This window comes from Seriola lalandi, unplaced genomic scaffold (assembly GCF_002814215.2).
Source record: "Seriola lalandi dorsalis isolate HSWRI2012SDOR001 ecotype SW California unplaced genomic scaffold, Sedor1 jcf7180002053712, whole genome shotgun sequence".
NCBI classification, from domain to species: domain Eukaryota; kingdom Metazoa; phylum Chordata; class Actinopteri; order Carangiformes; family Carangidae; genus Seriola; species Seriola lalandi.
Genome location: NW_019524265.1, coordinates 146816 through 164859, shown reverse-complemented (window position 1 = coordinate 164859; position 18044 = coordinate 146816). Strand labels below are relative to the sequence as shown.

At 42.5% G+C, this 18044-nt stretch overlaps 2 protein-coding genes across 2 annotated transcripts; both read left to right on the top strand.

Annotated features, from left to right (window-relative positions):
* Nucleotides 1–811: 811 nt before the first annotated feature.
* ppef1 (protein phosphatase, EF-hand calcium binding domain 1) lies at nt 812–10456 on the top strand. Its single transcript, XM_023401657.2, has 19 exons — nt 812–968; nt 1557–1744; nt 3056–3088; nt 3317–3444; nt 3562–3622; nt 5248–5411; nt 5512–5626; nt 6003–6049; nt 6221–6387; nt 6481–6517; nt 6670–6819; nt 7381–7532; nt 7625–7865; nt 7954–8139; nt 8240–8382; nt 8757–8863; nt 8963–9126; nt 9970–10054; nt 10150–10456. Exons 2-19 carry the CDS (start codon nt 1576–1578, stop codon nt 10374–10376), a joined length of 2376 nt encoding a protein of 791 aa, XP_023257425.1. The 5' UTR covers nt 812–968; nt 1557–1575; the 3' UTR covers nt 10377–10456.
* A 1471-nt stretch (nt 10457–11927) lies between these two features.
* LOC111651664 (uncharacterized) lies at nt 11928–17746 on the top strand. Its single transcript, XM_023401674.2, has 10 exons — nt 11928–12092; nt 12186–12359; nt 12552–12716; nt 12907–14103; nt 14898–15050; nt 16046–16168; nt 16262–16390; nt 16859–17068; nt 17195–17311; nt 17397–17746. The coding sequence occupies exons 1-10, from the start codon at nt 12044–12046 to the stop codon at nt 17549–17551; spliced, it is 2472 nt and encodes an 823-aa protein (XP_023257442.1). The 5' UTR covers nt 11928–12043; the 3' UTR covers nt 17552–17746.
* The last annotated feature ends 298 nt before the right edge of the window (nt 17747–18044 follow it).

Sequence of the window (18044 nt, the reverse complement as noted above, 5' to 3'; positions counted from 1 at the left end):
GGAAGTAAAATATTACTTACACAGTTAATGATTTATGGAAGATTATGCACATGCTTTTCTGGTTGCATTTCTCGGATATGGTGCATTTTTAAAATGCTGAGGTCATTTTACTGGTTTTTGGCGAACATGCTCCAATAGGACACACCTTTTACTTATTACTTGAAGTCTTTAGACAAAGTTTAAAAATTTGAGGTAGACTGAACTTTCACTACCTGGTTAAATCCAGTTAGGTCTGGTCTGCATTTCGAAGTTGGAATTCAACACCTACAAAATAAAGTAGGGTTTGATATGAGACCTATCCACTGCTTCCTCAAATGACGGCAAGTCTGTCGCTCTCAAATCCCAATTTCCAGTTTGATGTGACCGGTTCTTGAACAACTGTTAATTAAAAAAAATTACTACTTAGACTATTTAATTACTTTAACCACACATGTGGACCCAAACCCACTATGAGGAGTGGGTTTGGGTCTGAATAACCCTCCAACAGCCATTAAAAGGCGCCAGAAACAACTTTTGAATTAAACCTAACCTACTTTCCTGGCCACTGGTTCTCCCATCACGACCTCACTGACCTCCTCCTTCTGAGGCGTGAAGGTCAAATTAACGATACATGTGGCACAGAAGCTACAAATGGACTGAGTTGGAAATCGTGGGACACTTGTTGAAGTGAGTCGTGGTGGCAGTTACCTGGGAAATATGCGGAACAGCGGCTCCTCCACGCTGTGATGTGGTGACGACACCTCCGCCTCCTCCGCGCGCTTGGAGCGCCCCCCCCCCCCCCCCCGCAGCGTCCATGCGTCTCTGTATCACCTTTTACACTCAAACCTTTTCTCTTAGCAGTCATTTAGAGGACATGTAGCGTAACCTTTTATCTGCGAGTTTATTTTTTTTTAAAGTTATTTTTCGTGCATCGCATGGATTACAGTGTCCCATTCATGTTTTCCGGATCGCGCGGATTCAAGCTGCAGGTAAGAACCATCAAAAACAAACTGGTGATTTTTTTTTTTTTCTTGCCCCGGATGCGTAAAACAAGCACGTCTGGATTATATATGTTCCTGTAGGAAAATGATGCACAATAAGCAACATTTACCCGCTGGCGTGATTTTTCTTTTTCATTTCCCTTGATCTGTCAAAGGCAGGTGCTGTTTGAGATTGAAGCATTAGCAGTCATTGATTTAATCCCTGTTATTGTGGCATATGTTTGAGATTAGTATTTTGAAGCCTAGTTGTGATGCGCACTGCTGGCAATCATTAAGGGTTTTAATAAATTGGAAGATAAACTGGATAATTTAGCGTGAAGAACATATCTTTATCATACATGCCACATAATTTGATTTTATATCTGTATTACACAGTTTGATTACAAGCATGTTCATCTATGAATCTACCCTGACACCTACAGCAAACTGACATGTGCTGTGACTGCAGCTGAGAGAGGTGGTGAACCAGCTGCTGCTGTGATGTGATGTGAGACTGGCTGAAAACCCTGAAGCAGAGAGTGAAACACACTCACTGGTTGATGCAGCATGACGACAGCCGTGCTCTTACTCTATCAGGTCCCTGTGCCATCCTCACATGCCACCAGCCAGATGTGACCCACTGCTACCTGTTTGTGAACCTGGGACCTCTCTGCCGATCGTCATGGGATGTGGCACCTCTGTCGCCACGGAAACGCAAGGGAAAAGAGTGGAAACAGGTGTGGCTGGTTTGCAGTGGAGCGCACAAAGTGTTGCTGGCTCAAAAGGCAGGTAGCCGCTGTTGTTTCTCCAATCATGCTCCATCCAGGACTGACTCATGTTTTCTTTGTCCTGTCAGCTGACAGGTTTTGACATTTGAACCTGTTGGAGAGGTGTTAAAAAACACAGTGGCATCAAATTAGAGCTGGCATGTTCATACACCTGGTGTGTAGACAGATAAGCTGAGCACAAATAGGGCCTTAAGTGTTAGATACTAATTGGAGAGCAAGCTCAGACATAAGTAGAATGGGGCTTTTAGCAAAACCTAATAAAAGAGAACACGGAGCAGCTCTTATTTCTGCCTCCTTACACAGACTTTCAGTTGCTTTCACAAATCACATTTAAAACCTACACACACTCTGAAATCACAGTATAGATCCTCAAATATCAACTGTCCTCTCCTCAGTCCAGATTGAAAACTCGAACTGAAACAAGCCAATAATAGACAAACTATCTTGATAACTGATTAATCATTCCATTCATTATTTCTTTAATGTTTGCATTAGCATGAGCCAATGCCACATAACTCAACAATATATACATACCTTAAAGCACAAAACACAAAAGTCAACAAGAAAATACACACAGGGCAAGCAAACATGTCGCATATTCTCTGTTTGCAGCTTCTCACATGTAAATATCTGCACATCTGAAGACATTTTCTTGGACCCTCTGAAATTGTGAGGGGCTTTTTGTCACTAATCAATAATGAATATAATCATTACTTGAGCCCTGTTAAATACTAAAGATAACATAATTCCTGTTGTTTGTTTCTATGTTTTTATTGCTGAAGTATTGGTCTTCCTCTTCCTTTTATTTCGTTGATCTCCTCAGTGAAGCAATTTGCAACATAATTTAGGAAGTGCTCCTTAAAACAGTGTATTATTAGATTTAGTCGTGGCAGCATTGTGATTTTCTATTTAACACATCTCAGTGTCACCTTGTGTCGTAGGAATGTGATAATAATATTTTTTGCAGTTGTACATTTTCCTCAGACTTGTTACACACACACACACACACACACACACACACACACAGACAGCAGATGTTTGACAGATGGTGCTTTTTCTTTCTTAGCAGTCTGTCTCCTCGCCTCTATTTAATTGGTGCGGCTTCTCCTGAAAGCTCTTTTAATTTGCTTTGTTTTTCTAGTCCCGTTGTTTTGTTGCTCGTGATCTCCCCTGTGTCTTGTTATCTCTGTTACTGTGTGTGTGTGTGTGTGTGTGTGTCTGTGTGTGTGTGTGTGTGTGTTGCCTTGCACATGATTTTATTCAATTATGAGTCTTGGTCTGAATTGTATTTTTGTCTTCCTCTCACAGATGGAACAGTCAAGACTCCTACCCCGGCTCTGAGTAAGGACCCTGCTCATCTCTCAAGATCAGTCTGCGACATACGAGTCCCAGTGTGCATGCATCTCTGTGCAGACTACAGTTTTACATGTTCACCCGATAGTGAAAAGATACAGTTAGTAATGCTGGACTCTCACATGTCATATACATGCACTCTATGTACAGTATGTGACTCAAACACGTCTCTCAGCTGAATAAAATGTAACAGGTGATTTTTTGTTGTTGTTGTAGCTATGAAGGCAGCCGTTCTGATCCAGCGATGGTACCGGCGCTATGTGGCCCGTCTTGAGATGAGACGCAGGTACACCTGGAACATCTTTCAGTCGATTGAATACGCCGGAGAACAGGACCAGCTACAGGTGACTGTCAGCGCAGGCACCCCCCCCACACACACACACCCACCCTGCCTATAAACTGAAATACACATTTATGTTGATTTTCATGTATGCTTAAATACTTTTTTTTCCTGTCTTCAGCTCTCCAGTTTCTTTAGTTTCATGCTGGACAACTTCACTCAGCTGAACGGAAATGGACCAGGTCAGGAGCCGAAAAACTTTTTATCCACGGGAAACGTAGATTAGTTTGTAGCATGTGTATTGAAAACTCTGAGTAGCGTTGATTTTATTTTAGAAAATATTCTTTTACTTTAACAGTGCTGCCATTTGGATGTCATGTCACATGTTTTCTCTTAATACAGGATCTTCATTTTACTTTGTTATTTTGCTCTGAAAGTGTAAAGCACTCACTCATAATAGCACAGTCAGGGCTCTGTGTGTTTCAGTCATACTGAAACTAAATTCTATGATGATATTCTGTATTTTTTTTTTAGCTGTATACATAATTTTTTTGCTTTATTTGAGGTTAGTGCACTATAATGTTAAACTGAACAAGTAAAGAATGGAGTTTTCAAGAGATTTTTAGGTAAATATAAATAGTGGCAGATTAAATTTTGAAAATACAGTAATTTCAACCAGTCATTAGTTGCTGTTTAATGGTTGTTGTTTTGAACATATTCCAACACAGAAAGGTGTTTTTATATAGATATACATTTTTTTCCTTCCATCAAATTATCACCAGTGTTATTCATGCCACTGTATTTTGGTCTAGATTAAAAAACCCATTGCATATACCCTGTTGCTTAGCAACTGCTGTGAATGTGGAGGCTAGTGTTGGTTGGTGTGTTGCGCTCACACAGCTGTGGCTTAAGTGTGTATTGACCCACTCATCCAGCTAAAAAGCACAATGCTCCATTGACAAGCTAATCCTTAGGTCAGCTCTTATTGCAGCATCCACAGCGCATCGGTTTTACATTGAGTCAGTGATGCAAAGAGCCCAGACTCTGTTGTGTCTGTTTATTATATACAGCAGCCGTGTGTGTTTGTGTGTGTGAGAGACAGAATAGAAGCCAGTTAATAGACACTAAGGGTGGAAATTGACAAAAGACTTACTAAATAGAAATAGGCCTGTAGGTAGATTTCTGTTCATGTCTTTTTTTGTGTGAATAAATTAGAGGCCGTCGGTTTTTCATTAGCATATTGGAGTGGTCTTTTAATACAACAGTGAGGTCACACAGAGCTGGACGTGGTGTTGTGTCAAGCTGTTTATTACAAGGAACTACAAATTAAATCTGTATATTGAATATGTTTTAGTTCGGTGGGTAAACACTTCATTTTTTACCCTTCCTAAAGATTTGACTGCATCCATGTTACTTAAAGACACAGTCTGATTGCTGCAAGTGTTTTTCTATACTTTCTTCTTCCCTGTTAAAACCTGATGCTTAAATTGCCCACAATACAATTTAAACAATTAAATTCATAGCTTTGGCACACCTGGAGCCATGAAGACCTGCAAACAGACTCTGATGGATGAAGTCAGTGGAGTTCCCATCGTAGATCTTCATCATGTCTGACCAAGATCCATGACGGATCAAAACATTGCAGTATTTAAAGTTACAATGGGAGCATGAAACAGTGTGGGGATTTTACTTTGACCTGATCTATAAGGGTTGGGCGGTGACTGTTTACTGTGAGATCTGCCATCAGAGAGATTTAGTTAGTGTGCCTTGAACAAGATAAGAATGTATGTTTATGAAGCTCAAAAGACATTGTGAGATGAAGTGTTGAGCTCAGTATGTTGACAGCTCCACACACTGTGACCTCCAGACTTGATCTCCCAGCTGCTGGACCCGGTGGTGGACCCCTGGTTAGACAGAGAGACCTGCTACAACCTGATCCCTGTTCCAGAGTCGTACACCGGGCCCCGACTGTCGTTTCCTCTCTCCATCTCTGACACCAACGCCCTGCTCAGTGCATTTAAGGAGCAGCAGGTACCGACTGCGTGTCTTTGGTCTTTCTCGCTCTCACTTTTGATTGTCTGTTTTTTTTTATTTTTATTTTGGGGGGACTCATTATATTTCTTCCACACAGGCTCTACATGCCAGATATGTTCTGCAGCTGCTGTACGAAACCAAAAAACTCCTGAAACAGATGCCCAACATCATCCACTTGTCAACATCCTACACCAAAGAGATCACTATATGTGGTGGGTGACTTGTTTGCCTTTTTTTTTTTACAGAATACCCGCAAAGGAGAAAGAAAAGGAGTGTGCACCTGCTACATAGAGTAAACAGAGCCGCTAAGTAAATGAATGACCTGCTTATTGCTTAAATGATCGCTGATGTCTGTAAATGTGTATTAAATACAGTTCACTGTATGTTAATGGCACTGTTCCAAGAAAGGAGGCCTTGTTTATTTGCACACTGATAAGCCACTTGACTCCACTTCCGCGGCTCCCTCCTCCTGCAGAGTCGCATCTCATTAAACTCAAGAATACTTGTGGCTGCAACAAAAGACACACACACATGAGGATTCCTCATTCAGGCTTCTCCATTGCTTTTATTTCCCATCGTTTGGTACAGGTGATCTGCATGGGCGCCTTGACGACTTACTGCTCATATTTTATAAGGTAAATCAATATATTTTTTTCACTCACTATTTATTTTGCAGCAAAATGATGTTTCATGCTGATACACAAAAGATTTAAACGAGCAAATGTTTGTGACAGCCACATCTCTAAGCTCTGATTTTACATTTGTGACAGTGTGTTGACTTTGCGTTGCATGTTGCTGTTGTTCAGAACGGCCTTCCCTCTGCGGAGACGCCGTATGTGTTTAACGGGGACTTTGTGGACCGTGGGAAAAAGTCGATCGAAGTGGTCATCCTCCTGTTCGCCTACCTTCTGCTTTACCCCGACTATATGCACCTGAACCGAGGAAACCACGAAGACCACATAATGAACCTCAGGTGGATAGGAAGAGGAGTTGAAGTGAAAGAAAAATATTTATCGGTCTAGGTTTAGAAGCGTCTCAGTGTGATGTTGTTACGTTGTTGTTTCAGATATGGGTTCACAAAAGAAGTCATGCAGAAGTACAAGGTACAGTGAAGTCATGTAGGAGACTACTGTTGCACATTCTGCAGGTTTGATGACAGTCGCAGCTGGCAGAGCCGGGTTGATAATGGCTGCAATGTGAAATGAATTCCTTCTTCTTCTTCTTCTTGCTTTTTACTGTGTGTCACTGTGTGCAGACTCACGGCCGTGAGATCCTCCAGCTGTTTCAGGACATTTTCAGCCTTCTGCCGGTCGCGACAGTGATTGACGGGAAGATCCTGATCGTTCATGGAGGGATATCAGACCAGACTGACCTGGACTTCCTCAGCTCCATAGACAGGCACAAGGTCAGTGGAATGAAGCAGCCAACCTTCATCCTCTGCCCCTCTTCTATACTTGCTCTTTTAACAGCAATAATCAGTTTGGGCCACTAGATGTCAGAAAAACGCTTTTTGAAAATGCACAGATTCACAGCCACCACACGTTAGCAAACAGCTGGTTCATATCCAACCATAGCAGTCATTTGGAGGCATGCTTCTTTCCATTTATTTGTGGTCTCTACCAACTTCTGAGCAAATGATGTGTTATCAGTATTATTATGGGTTATTAGCCTTCTACATGTCGGACTTTCTTCAACAGCCTGTTAGTAACTTTGCTTGTGTAACCCTAACCCAACACGGGATTACCAACAAGCCGAAGCAGAAAGCAGTTGCGCTTGCCTTGCTGTATATATATACATTTCTTAAGTCAAGGCTCCACAATCACAAATCACCAATTTGCCTTTACAATCTGTATAACATTTTGTCCATTACCCCCTATCCTCAGAGACTGGAGTCTGTTTGAACCTATTTTTAGACAAGTACCTTTATTCTCACTTTATTTCTGTCTTCCCTCCTCTGCTCTCCCAGGTGAAATCCGCCCTGAGGTTTCCCAGACGCAGTTTGGAGCAGCTGGACCTCGGTCAGTCCTGCAGGCAGGCAAAAAGGATGAGATCGACGGACAGCTCTCGTCCCAGCAGCAGTCGCAGCCACAGCAAGAACCAAAGAACTCCCAACCTGAGGTCTGACAGCACGGCAGCCCACAGATGCTTACAGATGTTACATTTCAAATGACAGACCCTCATTCTGCCCCCCCCCCTTTTTTTTTCTGAAGAAAGAGGCGATGCGGGCTCAGCCGGCAAGACAGCGCAGCTTCCACTTCTTCCTCTTCCTCATCCTCCTCATCTTCCTCTTCGCTCTGCTCTCCTCGAACGCCATCGTGCCTCTCGCCTCGTCCGTGCCCGTCTTCTCCCAGCATGCCTTACAATATCAATGTCCTCCAAGTGCCTTTCCTGGACTCTCTGTCCTCTGTTCCCCCTCCTTTACCTCCGCAACATGAACGAGAATGGAAACAGGTCAGAGGAGTGGAGGAATGAGTATTGTTCAACTCTGCCCCATTGTGATGTGCTCTGCGTCTTTTATCAGCTTTCTTCTTTCCTGCAGATAGTGGATATATTGTGGAGTGACCCTAAAACCCAAGAAGGCTGCAGTCCCAACACATTCAGAGGAGGGGGCTGCTACTTCGGCCCTGATGTCACCCAGAGACTGCTGCTCCAACACGGACTCCAGCTGCTCATCAGGTCCCACGAGTGCAAGCAGGAGGGATACGAGCTCTGTCATGGCGGACAGGTAGACGGGAAAGCAGTAAATGAATTAAAATTGTCCAAAAGTCTCCAAATGTCTGGAGTCTGGAGAAATAAATGTGTCCGTGTTTGTTTGCTCTCTATAGGTGATCACTATTTTCTCAGCATCAAACTATTATGAGGAGGGAAGCAACCGTGGTGCGTACATCAAAGTGGGCAGAGAACTGGTTCCCCGCTTCTACCAGTACCAAGTCAGCCGCACAACACGCAAACTCACCCTGACACAGAGGTACTGCAGGGGTCTGGAGTGTAACCGCTCACATTAACCACAGCTGGGTGTAGTAGCACTGAGGCAGTTAGTCAGTTAATGGATCAGCTCATTTAAAGACAGATATATAACAACTTTTTTGCAATAAACTAATAGTTTAGGTAATTTATCATCTTTTTCCAGCCTCTTCACTGTGAGGATTTCCTCTATTTGTCTGTTTTTATAATTGTGATAGACATTTTTCACCATTTTGTGACATTTTATAGACGTAATTGTTAATGGATAAAGTGATTTAATAACTGACAGATTAATCAGTAATGACAATAGGTGTTTGTAAATGATGTAAGACAGCTCAGTCGTTAGTTAATGACTCGTGTTTAACTTTGTCTTTGCAGGGTACGAGCCGCGGAAGGCTCGGCTCTCAAGGCCCTGAAAGAGAAGCTGTTTTCCCATCGCACTGAGCTGATGGCAGGCTTCCAGCAGCACGACCAGAATAACACCGGTGACCTTTACCCACTCGGTTTATTTGCCTTTCTTATGAACATGTATTTAACTCAGGTTGACACATATAGTTGTTATATGTAAGTATATCTTTTTTCAGGAAATGTGTCAGTCAGTGAATGGGCTCAGGTGCTGGAGTCTGTGCTGAGACTGGACCTGCCCTGGAGGACACTCCGTCCACACTTAACCCGTCTGGCAGCAGATGGCAGTGTGGAGTATCAGTCCTGCTTCGAGGATATGGAAGCGGGGATTCCTCTGCCTCAGGTCAGAAGCAGAGCACTGGAAAGTAACCAACTACATTTACCCAAGTACTGCTGCTTTGAGAACCTTGTATTTTAATCGTTGGAGATTTCATACTTGTGCACATTGTACCTTTTACTCCACTACATTTATTGATAACTGTAGTTACTTGTTTGCATCATGAGTGTTTAAATATTGATGACAGTTTATTCATTGGTTTTGTTTCAGTTTAAGAATTAATTTTTTCAGCATGTAGCAAAACACGCAGAAATAATATATTGGCATGAAAACAATGCATTCAGAAAGTATTCAGACCCCTTCATTTTATTTTGTTATGTTGCAGCCTCATGTTAAAATCAAATGTTAAAAATAAAATTTCCCCCTCATCAATCTGCACTAAATAGCCTTTATCAATAAAGCAAAAACTAAATTTTAGAAATTTTTCCAAATTCATTAAAAAGGAAAAACTGAAATATCACACTGAGATAAGTATTCAGACCTGTTGCCATGACACTTGAAATTTAGCCCAGGTGCTTCCAATTTCTCTTGATCCATTTAGATGATCAACCACCGGAGTCACTACCAGTCCAAACTTTTTCGTGCCCTTTTTTTCTTCTACAGACTCAGTCACATCCAGACTATTTAGAGCATTCAAATACTGCTTACATTTTTTTAATGAGTACCTTTGGATAATAATAATAATAATAATACTTCCCTTTATTGAACATTTTTTGAGATTTTTTACTTGTACTCTTGCAGTACTTCTTAGTACTATAATGTAGTACTTCACTGCTGCTAATAATCACATTAAGAGGCTTAGTTGTCTTCCATCTATTTCCTTTTCCTTTTCTCTCTTTGTTCTTTTAGGTCACTCCGAACTTGGCTGACACTCTGTTCAGATACAGGACAGACATTGAGATAATATTCAACATTATTGACAAAGACCATTCAGGTAAATAACAGCTGTATCTCTTGGGAGACAATGTTTCAGTAATTTGAAACGTATTCCTCAAAATTAAGTCTGTGGGTGGCACGTGTTACATTCAGGTCTCATCTCCACTGAGGAGTTTCGTCACACCTGGCGTCTTTTCAGCGCCCACCTGGGCGTTGACATCGACGACAGAGCCATCGATGACCTGGCGCGAAGTATCGACTTCAACAAGGACGGCAGTATAGACTTCACCGAGTTCCTGGAGGCCTTCAGAGTGGTACACAAACTGGACAACAAGGATCAGCAACTCAACGGAAAGATTGATGGAGAGAAGTATTCGTGAAGGGAGAAACCTGAACATTAAATTGCTGAAGTCCTGCATGATCAACAGAGAAAGTAATGGAGGAAGGAAAGCAGGAATAAGAAGACACAATTTAGTATTTCTTAAGCACCTTTAGACAGTTGAACACTAAAAAGTGGTAGAGAGTTGGTGATGTACCTACAATTATTGGTACATTTTGTCAATTGTTGGTGTATTAACTGGAGTTTGTTACCATCTAGTAAGATGATGTTGGTAGCAGACAGAGTCCTGAGCTTAGAGGTTCACAGGACACAAACCCAAGCAAACGTCAACCAAGTGAAAAAAAAATGCTAGAAAAAAGGGCAACTGTAATAATCTGAATAGACTTGAGGCTACACATATTTTAGGTGCGGTTTGATTTAGTGCAGGTGCAGACTTCTGAGAAACACGTGAACAACAGAAGTACCAGTGCAATGCAGCACAATCCAATAGAGCTGTTCTGCCCCGAAGTCTGCTTTAATAATGCTGATAATGTTCAGCGTTTCCGACACTGTCACAGAGGTGTTAATTAAGTCATATGTTTTAGCAGTGAGGTTATGGTTATTGGCGGTGTTGTACTGGACTGGATTGTACTCAGAGGTGTTTCTAATATTCTGCCTCCTATGTGTGTAAGTAGGAGAAATATAATGTATAAGAGAAACACATAGGCCTAATGAAAAATAGAAACACCTGTCAATATAATTGATTGTAGTCCAGTATAACACCACCTTTAACTATGACCTCAGTAATGAACATGTGATTGAACTTACACATTTCAGACAATGTCAACGAAAAAAAAACAACATTATGAACTTAGTTAAGGTGGAATAAATGACAGAGCTGTTGAATTCAGTTGCAATTAGTTGCACAAGTGTCCCTAAGAAAGTGGACATAGGTTGTATCTCAGTACTGTAGTATTGCAAGTATTGATGACTGAAGGCTTCAGCATTGGAAAAAATGCTGCTGCTGAAGTCAGGGTTTCAGCTGGTATGTGTTCAACTGTTGGACTAAAATTGAATAAAAATGTTATTGTTGTTGTTGTTTTTTAGACTACTTGCAATTTTGTGTGTGTTTTTACTCTGTGTGTTTCAGTCCACATGTGTGTTCCTCTGACATCCTGCCCACTATAATTACCAAACGGTGAGAGCAGTTAAACAGGCGCAGGCATCCTGTCAGCCTGAGGAAATAATAGGTTCTTACTTCCCTGAAGGCATTAACCTGTGCAGCACATGCTCACACACTCTTATAAGTGAAGGGTGAGAGACAAACAGGTGTGGAGAATAACATTTTTTTTTTTGCCAGGGCTCTTGGATATTTGGAAATCATGATTTTAATCACTTTATTTAATACAATGAGTAACATTGTTGCTACGACTACCACCACTACAAAACTACAAAAAAGAGCATCTCCCCTGATACCTCCTCATCCATCTGTCAGAGTGTTTTGTGAATATACTATCTCAACCCACCCTCCTCCCATCTGCCTCTCCCGTAGTAATCCCACACCACAGTCTACGCCCCCCCACCCCCACCCCTCAATCTTCAACCTCTCATACACTCCCCACTTTCACTCTCAAAGTACTCTCCTCCCATTCCTTCCCCTCCACATCTGACGAGAGCTATCCCAGCTCTGTAGTGTCATCCTGGTCGCACACTCCAACTGGAGCTCAGATGGGGCTCCTGGCAGCTCTGGTCGCTCTGCTCTGCATCTACACTCCAGGTATTTCTTCAACTTAATTTTCACACCTGTGTGCTGTTAACAGAAGCAGTGTTTTCAGACAACCGCAGGCACTCACTGTGAGACTGTCTACAGCGTCTGTTGCTCAGGGATGCAGTGGCTTTAGAAACCTGGAAAACGGGAGAACGTTTTTCCGTTACAGCGGACTGCTGGTGATCTTCCGCTGTCACCCAGGCTACAAGCTCCATGGATACAAAACCAACAGCTGTGTGTCTGGGCACTGGTCCCGGGACCCACCAGTCTGTGTTGGTGAGGAGCTTCATTCATGAGTATACTGTAAACCTGTGATTTTTCATTTTGCATTTCTATTTCTGTTTTTGTCAGTAGATTTATTTAGGCGCCTGATGGGGATTTAAAGAGAGACAACAACAAAGGCAACAGAGGTTTCTGATCAGACTAAAACTTTGGATCTCTTTCCATAATATTCTTCCCCTCTTTCAGGCTCCGGCTGCTCCAGCCCGGGGCTGCTGACCCACGGGACGAGCAGCATGAATGAGGATGGCTCCTGGGCAGCGTTCAGCTGTAATAGTGGCTTCCAGCTACTTGGGCCCTCAATGTTATACTGTAAGGGCCACAGCTGGAATGGCACAAAGCCTGTATGCAAAGGTGAGCATGAAAAAAACAACTATAATAGTTTCACATTTTGGAAAGTTACTTTGCTTATGTTCTGTCTTACCTAGAGTTAATGGGACCCAGGACTATTTCTTGGTGTTAATTCTCCCATATCCATTAACTCTTTATTCATGTCAGAAAGTTGCTCTTAACCATTTGATCTCTCCTTTTCTCTCCTTGTTAGAGTCCGACATGATGAGCTCGGTTTCAGGCGTCAGTGTGCTGAAGCCAAACATACTCCAGCACCTTCAGGCGGCTGTAGTTCTGAAGACCCAGCAACAGTCCCACTATGACGTCCTGTCTAACACAGCTGCCAAAGAAGCAAACCTTAAATTTGGCTTGATGTCTCATACACCATCACAAATGTCCAACAGTGAGAGGATGAAAGTGACTAACCTCAAAGTCCGCCTGCAGCAGCACATTCAGATTAAAGTCAAAGACGGAGTCCAAGCAGCTCATCATGAGGCTCAACTTCAGGAGGCAAATGAAGCCCAAGGGTCGGAAACAGGAAGTGGGAGGCACGGCTCAGAAGAGAAACCAGAGAAGGTGGACAACGTTACAGAAACATTCGCCTTTAAATCACATCTAAATACTACTGTCTCCTCTACCTTATCATTAGTGTCAGGAAGAGAGCGATCAGTATCTTCACCACCATCATTCTCAACAGCTCATACATCAACTATCACTGCTGCCACAAATACTACGTTCAAGCATACTCTCCCAACTGTGATCCGATTTGGAGAAGCTGTCACATCCCAGGATTATGTGACGAACTCTGAAGCAGTAACAGACTCTTCACAAACTGCAGGTGAAGACCAACAGGCCGGAACCGGCCTCCAGTATCCGCCTTTGTCTCAGCCTGGCTCTGTAGATGAAGAGGAGCCCACAGAGACTTCAACTTACACTTTATCTCCTTCTGTTTATTCCATTTCTATCAGTTCTCTCTCCGTTTCATCTCCTGCTTCATCTGCGACCCCTGTGTCATTATCAAACCCCCTTCCCTCCTTGCCTGCCTCAACTTCCTCACGTCCCAGCTCCACCGCCACGTCCAGTTTAAAAACACAAACGCCCAATGTCACCCTTCCATCAAACACTTCCCCCAGCGGTGAGGCAAGATCTCACCAGACTGAACGCCACAACCTCACGATGAACGCCTCCTCCGCACCACCTCTGACCCTCAGCGGACGACCTGTGTGCCCGTACCCACCTGTGCCCGCTCATGGGACCTTCCACTTTCGTAACGTAGAGAATCCAGGTCCCGGAGCGTACAGACATTACATACAGTACGCCTGCTACTCTGGTTATACACTGGCTCATGGAGACATACACAGCTACTGCCAGCGGGGGGGCACCTGGAGTGGAATCACCCCTGTTTGTCTGGGTACGTGCTGCTTCATGACTTATTGATCCTTCGATTCATTTGAAAATGCTGCAGTTGTGCTTATTGACAAGGAAAGGGAAAGATGTGCTGATGGGTACGTGCAAAATATTGATTTGCCATTATCCAGATCAATAGCAATCTTTTATTAATTTATTGTGCTGTTGTTTATTGTCGATATGAGGGAGTTTCTTTACCAGAATTTTATTTTAGTTCTACTTTTCAATATTATCGGTGGATCCAGGAGCAGTCCTAACAGTTAACAGTCCTAAACTCAAAGATATTCAATGTATTATCACATAAGACAAATAAAAGGCAGAACATCCTCACCTTTGAAAACCTGGAACTAGGTAATGTTTGGCATTTATGCTTAAAAATGAAGTTAACAATTGGAACAGTGGATTGACAAAGAATTCAAATCAAATTTGCAATTTTGCCAATTAATTTTCTAAATAACTTTTTTAAGCAAACAGTGTCAAACATCCCCTGGTGCCATTGTCTGTGATGGTGAACTCGACCCTGGGTTGGTTATGTTAAACTTAAATACTTGATAAAACAACTTTTCAACAAATGCATTCAATGTAAACCAAAACAATGAAGGACTTACAACTAGATTTTGTCTCAAATAAAAATGCACAAAATTGAGGATGGAGGACTTTGATTAATCAAATTATGTTGACCCAAAGGACATGGAGTAAAGCTGGGGTTTTGGTGCCCCTGGAGGTCTGGCCTGTCTGGGCAGCCTTGGAAATTACCCCTGAACTGATCCATCCTCCATCCTTACTGTTTTTCTCCAGAGTTGACGCCATGTTCAGTGAACAACGGCGGCTGTTCCCAGCTGTGCACTCACTCCCAACACTTCAACCAGAGCGCCAACCAGAACCACACCAGAACTCAGTGCCACTGCAGACCTGGATTCACTCTGCTGGATGATGGGCAAACATGTCGAGGTGAGCATATTCCTGTTTCTTTTTTTCCTCTTTCCCCAAAGCTTTCACTGTGACTGTAACATTCTTCCTGGATCCTCTGTGGACGCCCTGAGCTCTTCCTAATAACATCACAGCCTGCACCGAGGCGTGTTACAGCACAGCAGGGAATCTCCTTCACGTGTTTTATGTGTTTGATGTTTCGTGGCTCACAGACAAACATAAGTGAGCTGTGAAATTTATGGCAGCGCGATCACCTTGTAGCACTTAGAAGCCTGACAGTGACTGTATATATCGTCTCAAGTTACACACGCCTGCTCACAGACAACCTATCATTTGTGCGAGCCATCGGTGGACGGTGTTGATATTATTTTTGAACAGTGTTATTATCAGTGTGGACTTTGACAGGTAGTGCTGTCCAGAGATCATGGTTTGGCTGATTATTGTTTAGTTGAAGCCTAAAAAGATTCCACTGCGATGACATAACGCTCGTAAACGTTCCCGTCTGACAGAAAGTGCACATTTATTTAGGTCCTCATTTCAAAAGAGAAATGTCAGAAAATGAAAATATGTTGAGCCATTAACACAGAAAAGGAAGGTATATCAAGAAACCGGTGCTTTCCTAGATGACAGGGCCGCACCGGGAAAACAAGGGCAGAGCTGATGCACAAGCTCGTCCTCCTTACACATCCTTGTTTCCTGTGTCTGCAGAGCAGGAAGTCAGACAACATCTGTGTTATGGTTTGCTCATAACAGGCAACAACAACAAGCTAACATGGACACACATCAGTGAGGTTTCACATTGATTCAGAGCAGCAGAGAATACAACCTTTCATCTTACAGCTCTTTTCTTTCATCTCCATGCAGCCTGGACTCTGTGTTTTTCTGTGTGTTTTAAATCTGATTCATTCTGTCATTCAAACCAGTGCAAGATGTGTAATTTATGTATGTAATAATTATTGCTTTCGCTCATTTCAGATTGTTCTTGTTGTGGTGTGTGTCTGTTGGAATGTGTGTAGATTTAGATGAGTGTGTGGAGGTGCAGCACCAGTGTCAGCAGAGATGCATCAACACATTTGGTTCTTTTAAGTGCAGCTGTGATGAGGGCTACCAGCCGGGTCACGACCAAACCTCCTGCCCAGGTGTGCGCATGCGGCTGTGTGTCTTTATACATTAGTGTCTGTTTATGTCATTTATGTCAAAATGTTTTTCTGCATCACTCTCACTCTTTCCAGATGTGGATGAGTGCTTGCTGCCTGTCGCTGTAACAGGCTGTGTGTTTGGCTGTGTTAACACTCCTGGAAGCTTCCATTGCCAGTGTCCCACTGGCTACAGCCTTCAGTCGGCAGCCAGCCACTGTCAAGGTTGGAGAACACTTGCTAAATATTACTGTCAACCATGTCTTCCTCTTTTTAGCCATGCTAGCAGCATGCTAGCAACATGGCTGTAGGGATGACAATGTTGGTAAGTCAGGCCACCACTTTGATTTGGATTTAAATATCTCAGCATAAGACTTGACTTTGATTACACTTGGCCTTTGTTTCCTCCATGTCACACAACTCAAATTTGAAAATCCCAGTTACTTACCTGAAATATGTTAAGAATTGTATTCCAAGTAGATTATATCCCAAAAAATCTAATTATTTAAACATAAAGCAAAAGTGGTAAAGTAGGTCCTACATTACAACATTCAGGGTCATTTTAATTAGAGTTTATGAGACTAATTTTTACACATTTAGAAAAGCCTCAATACTTCTTTGTTTCATGTGCTGTTGCACTTTCGATAAAACGACTATAAAATTGTCACCTTCTCCTAAACTTCCTTTTCTTAGATATAGATGAGTGTGCTGGTAATCAGGGGCTTGGGCCATGTATGGTGCAATGCCATAACTCACCAGGATCCTACCGATGCTCCTGCACGTATGGGCACATCTTAGCTGGAGACGGACACAGCTGCATCGCCGAGTGTCCGACTGGATACAGGAAGCAACCAACACCACCTGAGAATTCAGCTGCACAAGCTCTTAAGGAGGAGTGTGTAGGTAGGAAAAAAAAATTAAAAGCTAAAGTTATTCCATGTATGTTCCTTTATTTCTCCATAGAAATCATCAATAAATTTCTCCAACTTATGTAAAAAAAAAAACTGAGGTTCTCGGTTTTGTCCTCAGATATAAATGAGTGCCATGAGGAAAGGTGTGAATGGCAGTGTGTCAACCTGCCAGGCTCTTACCGCTGCATCTGCCCCAGAGGATACACACTTCAGAGAGATGGCAAACGCTGCAAGGGTCAGTGCGGTAGCAAAATTAAACTATTTTGTAAAGTGCAAATATTTAATTCATTAAAAAAAAAAAAATCTCTCCTGTCCTCCAGACATTAATGAGTGCAGTCGCAGGAATGGAGGTTGTTCCCACCTGTGTTTGAACCAGAAAGGTGGGTACAAATGTGCCTGCCCAGCCACCCATCGCCTCTCCCCTTACAGCTGGAAGAAATGTCTACCGAGGACAACAGCCAACGCCGCTGGCTGAGCCGCGCAGTACACCCGACACAAGTGTCTCCTGCTACTGCATGTCACAGTCCTGGACGGGTTTTCAAGACCGTGATGAGTGAGGAGTAAAGGAGGAGACGTGTTATAGTGGCCGGGACAGTTCAACCAGACATTAAAATTGAATGTAAAAGATGCATTGTAAAACTCAAAGTAAATAAAGAACATAAAAGTGTAATTTTGTCAAATAATAATCTCCTTATTCTGAAGAGCTACAGTGTATTGATGAATTATTAAAGTGTTTGTTATTCCATTTCTAATTCATGAACACTTTAATTCAAAGATAGCGCTCTTTAAATTTAAGATTGTGTTAGCGAAATACAAATTAAATGAGGTGCAACCCATAGAGCAACAGCTGGAACTCTGATTGGCTAACTGTTGTATGTTAGCAGGAGTCTGACCAATGAAAACTCTTACTACAGCTAGTATTCAAAACTATATGTGGCTAATAGATATATAGATTAATGATAGGTCAC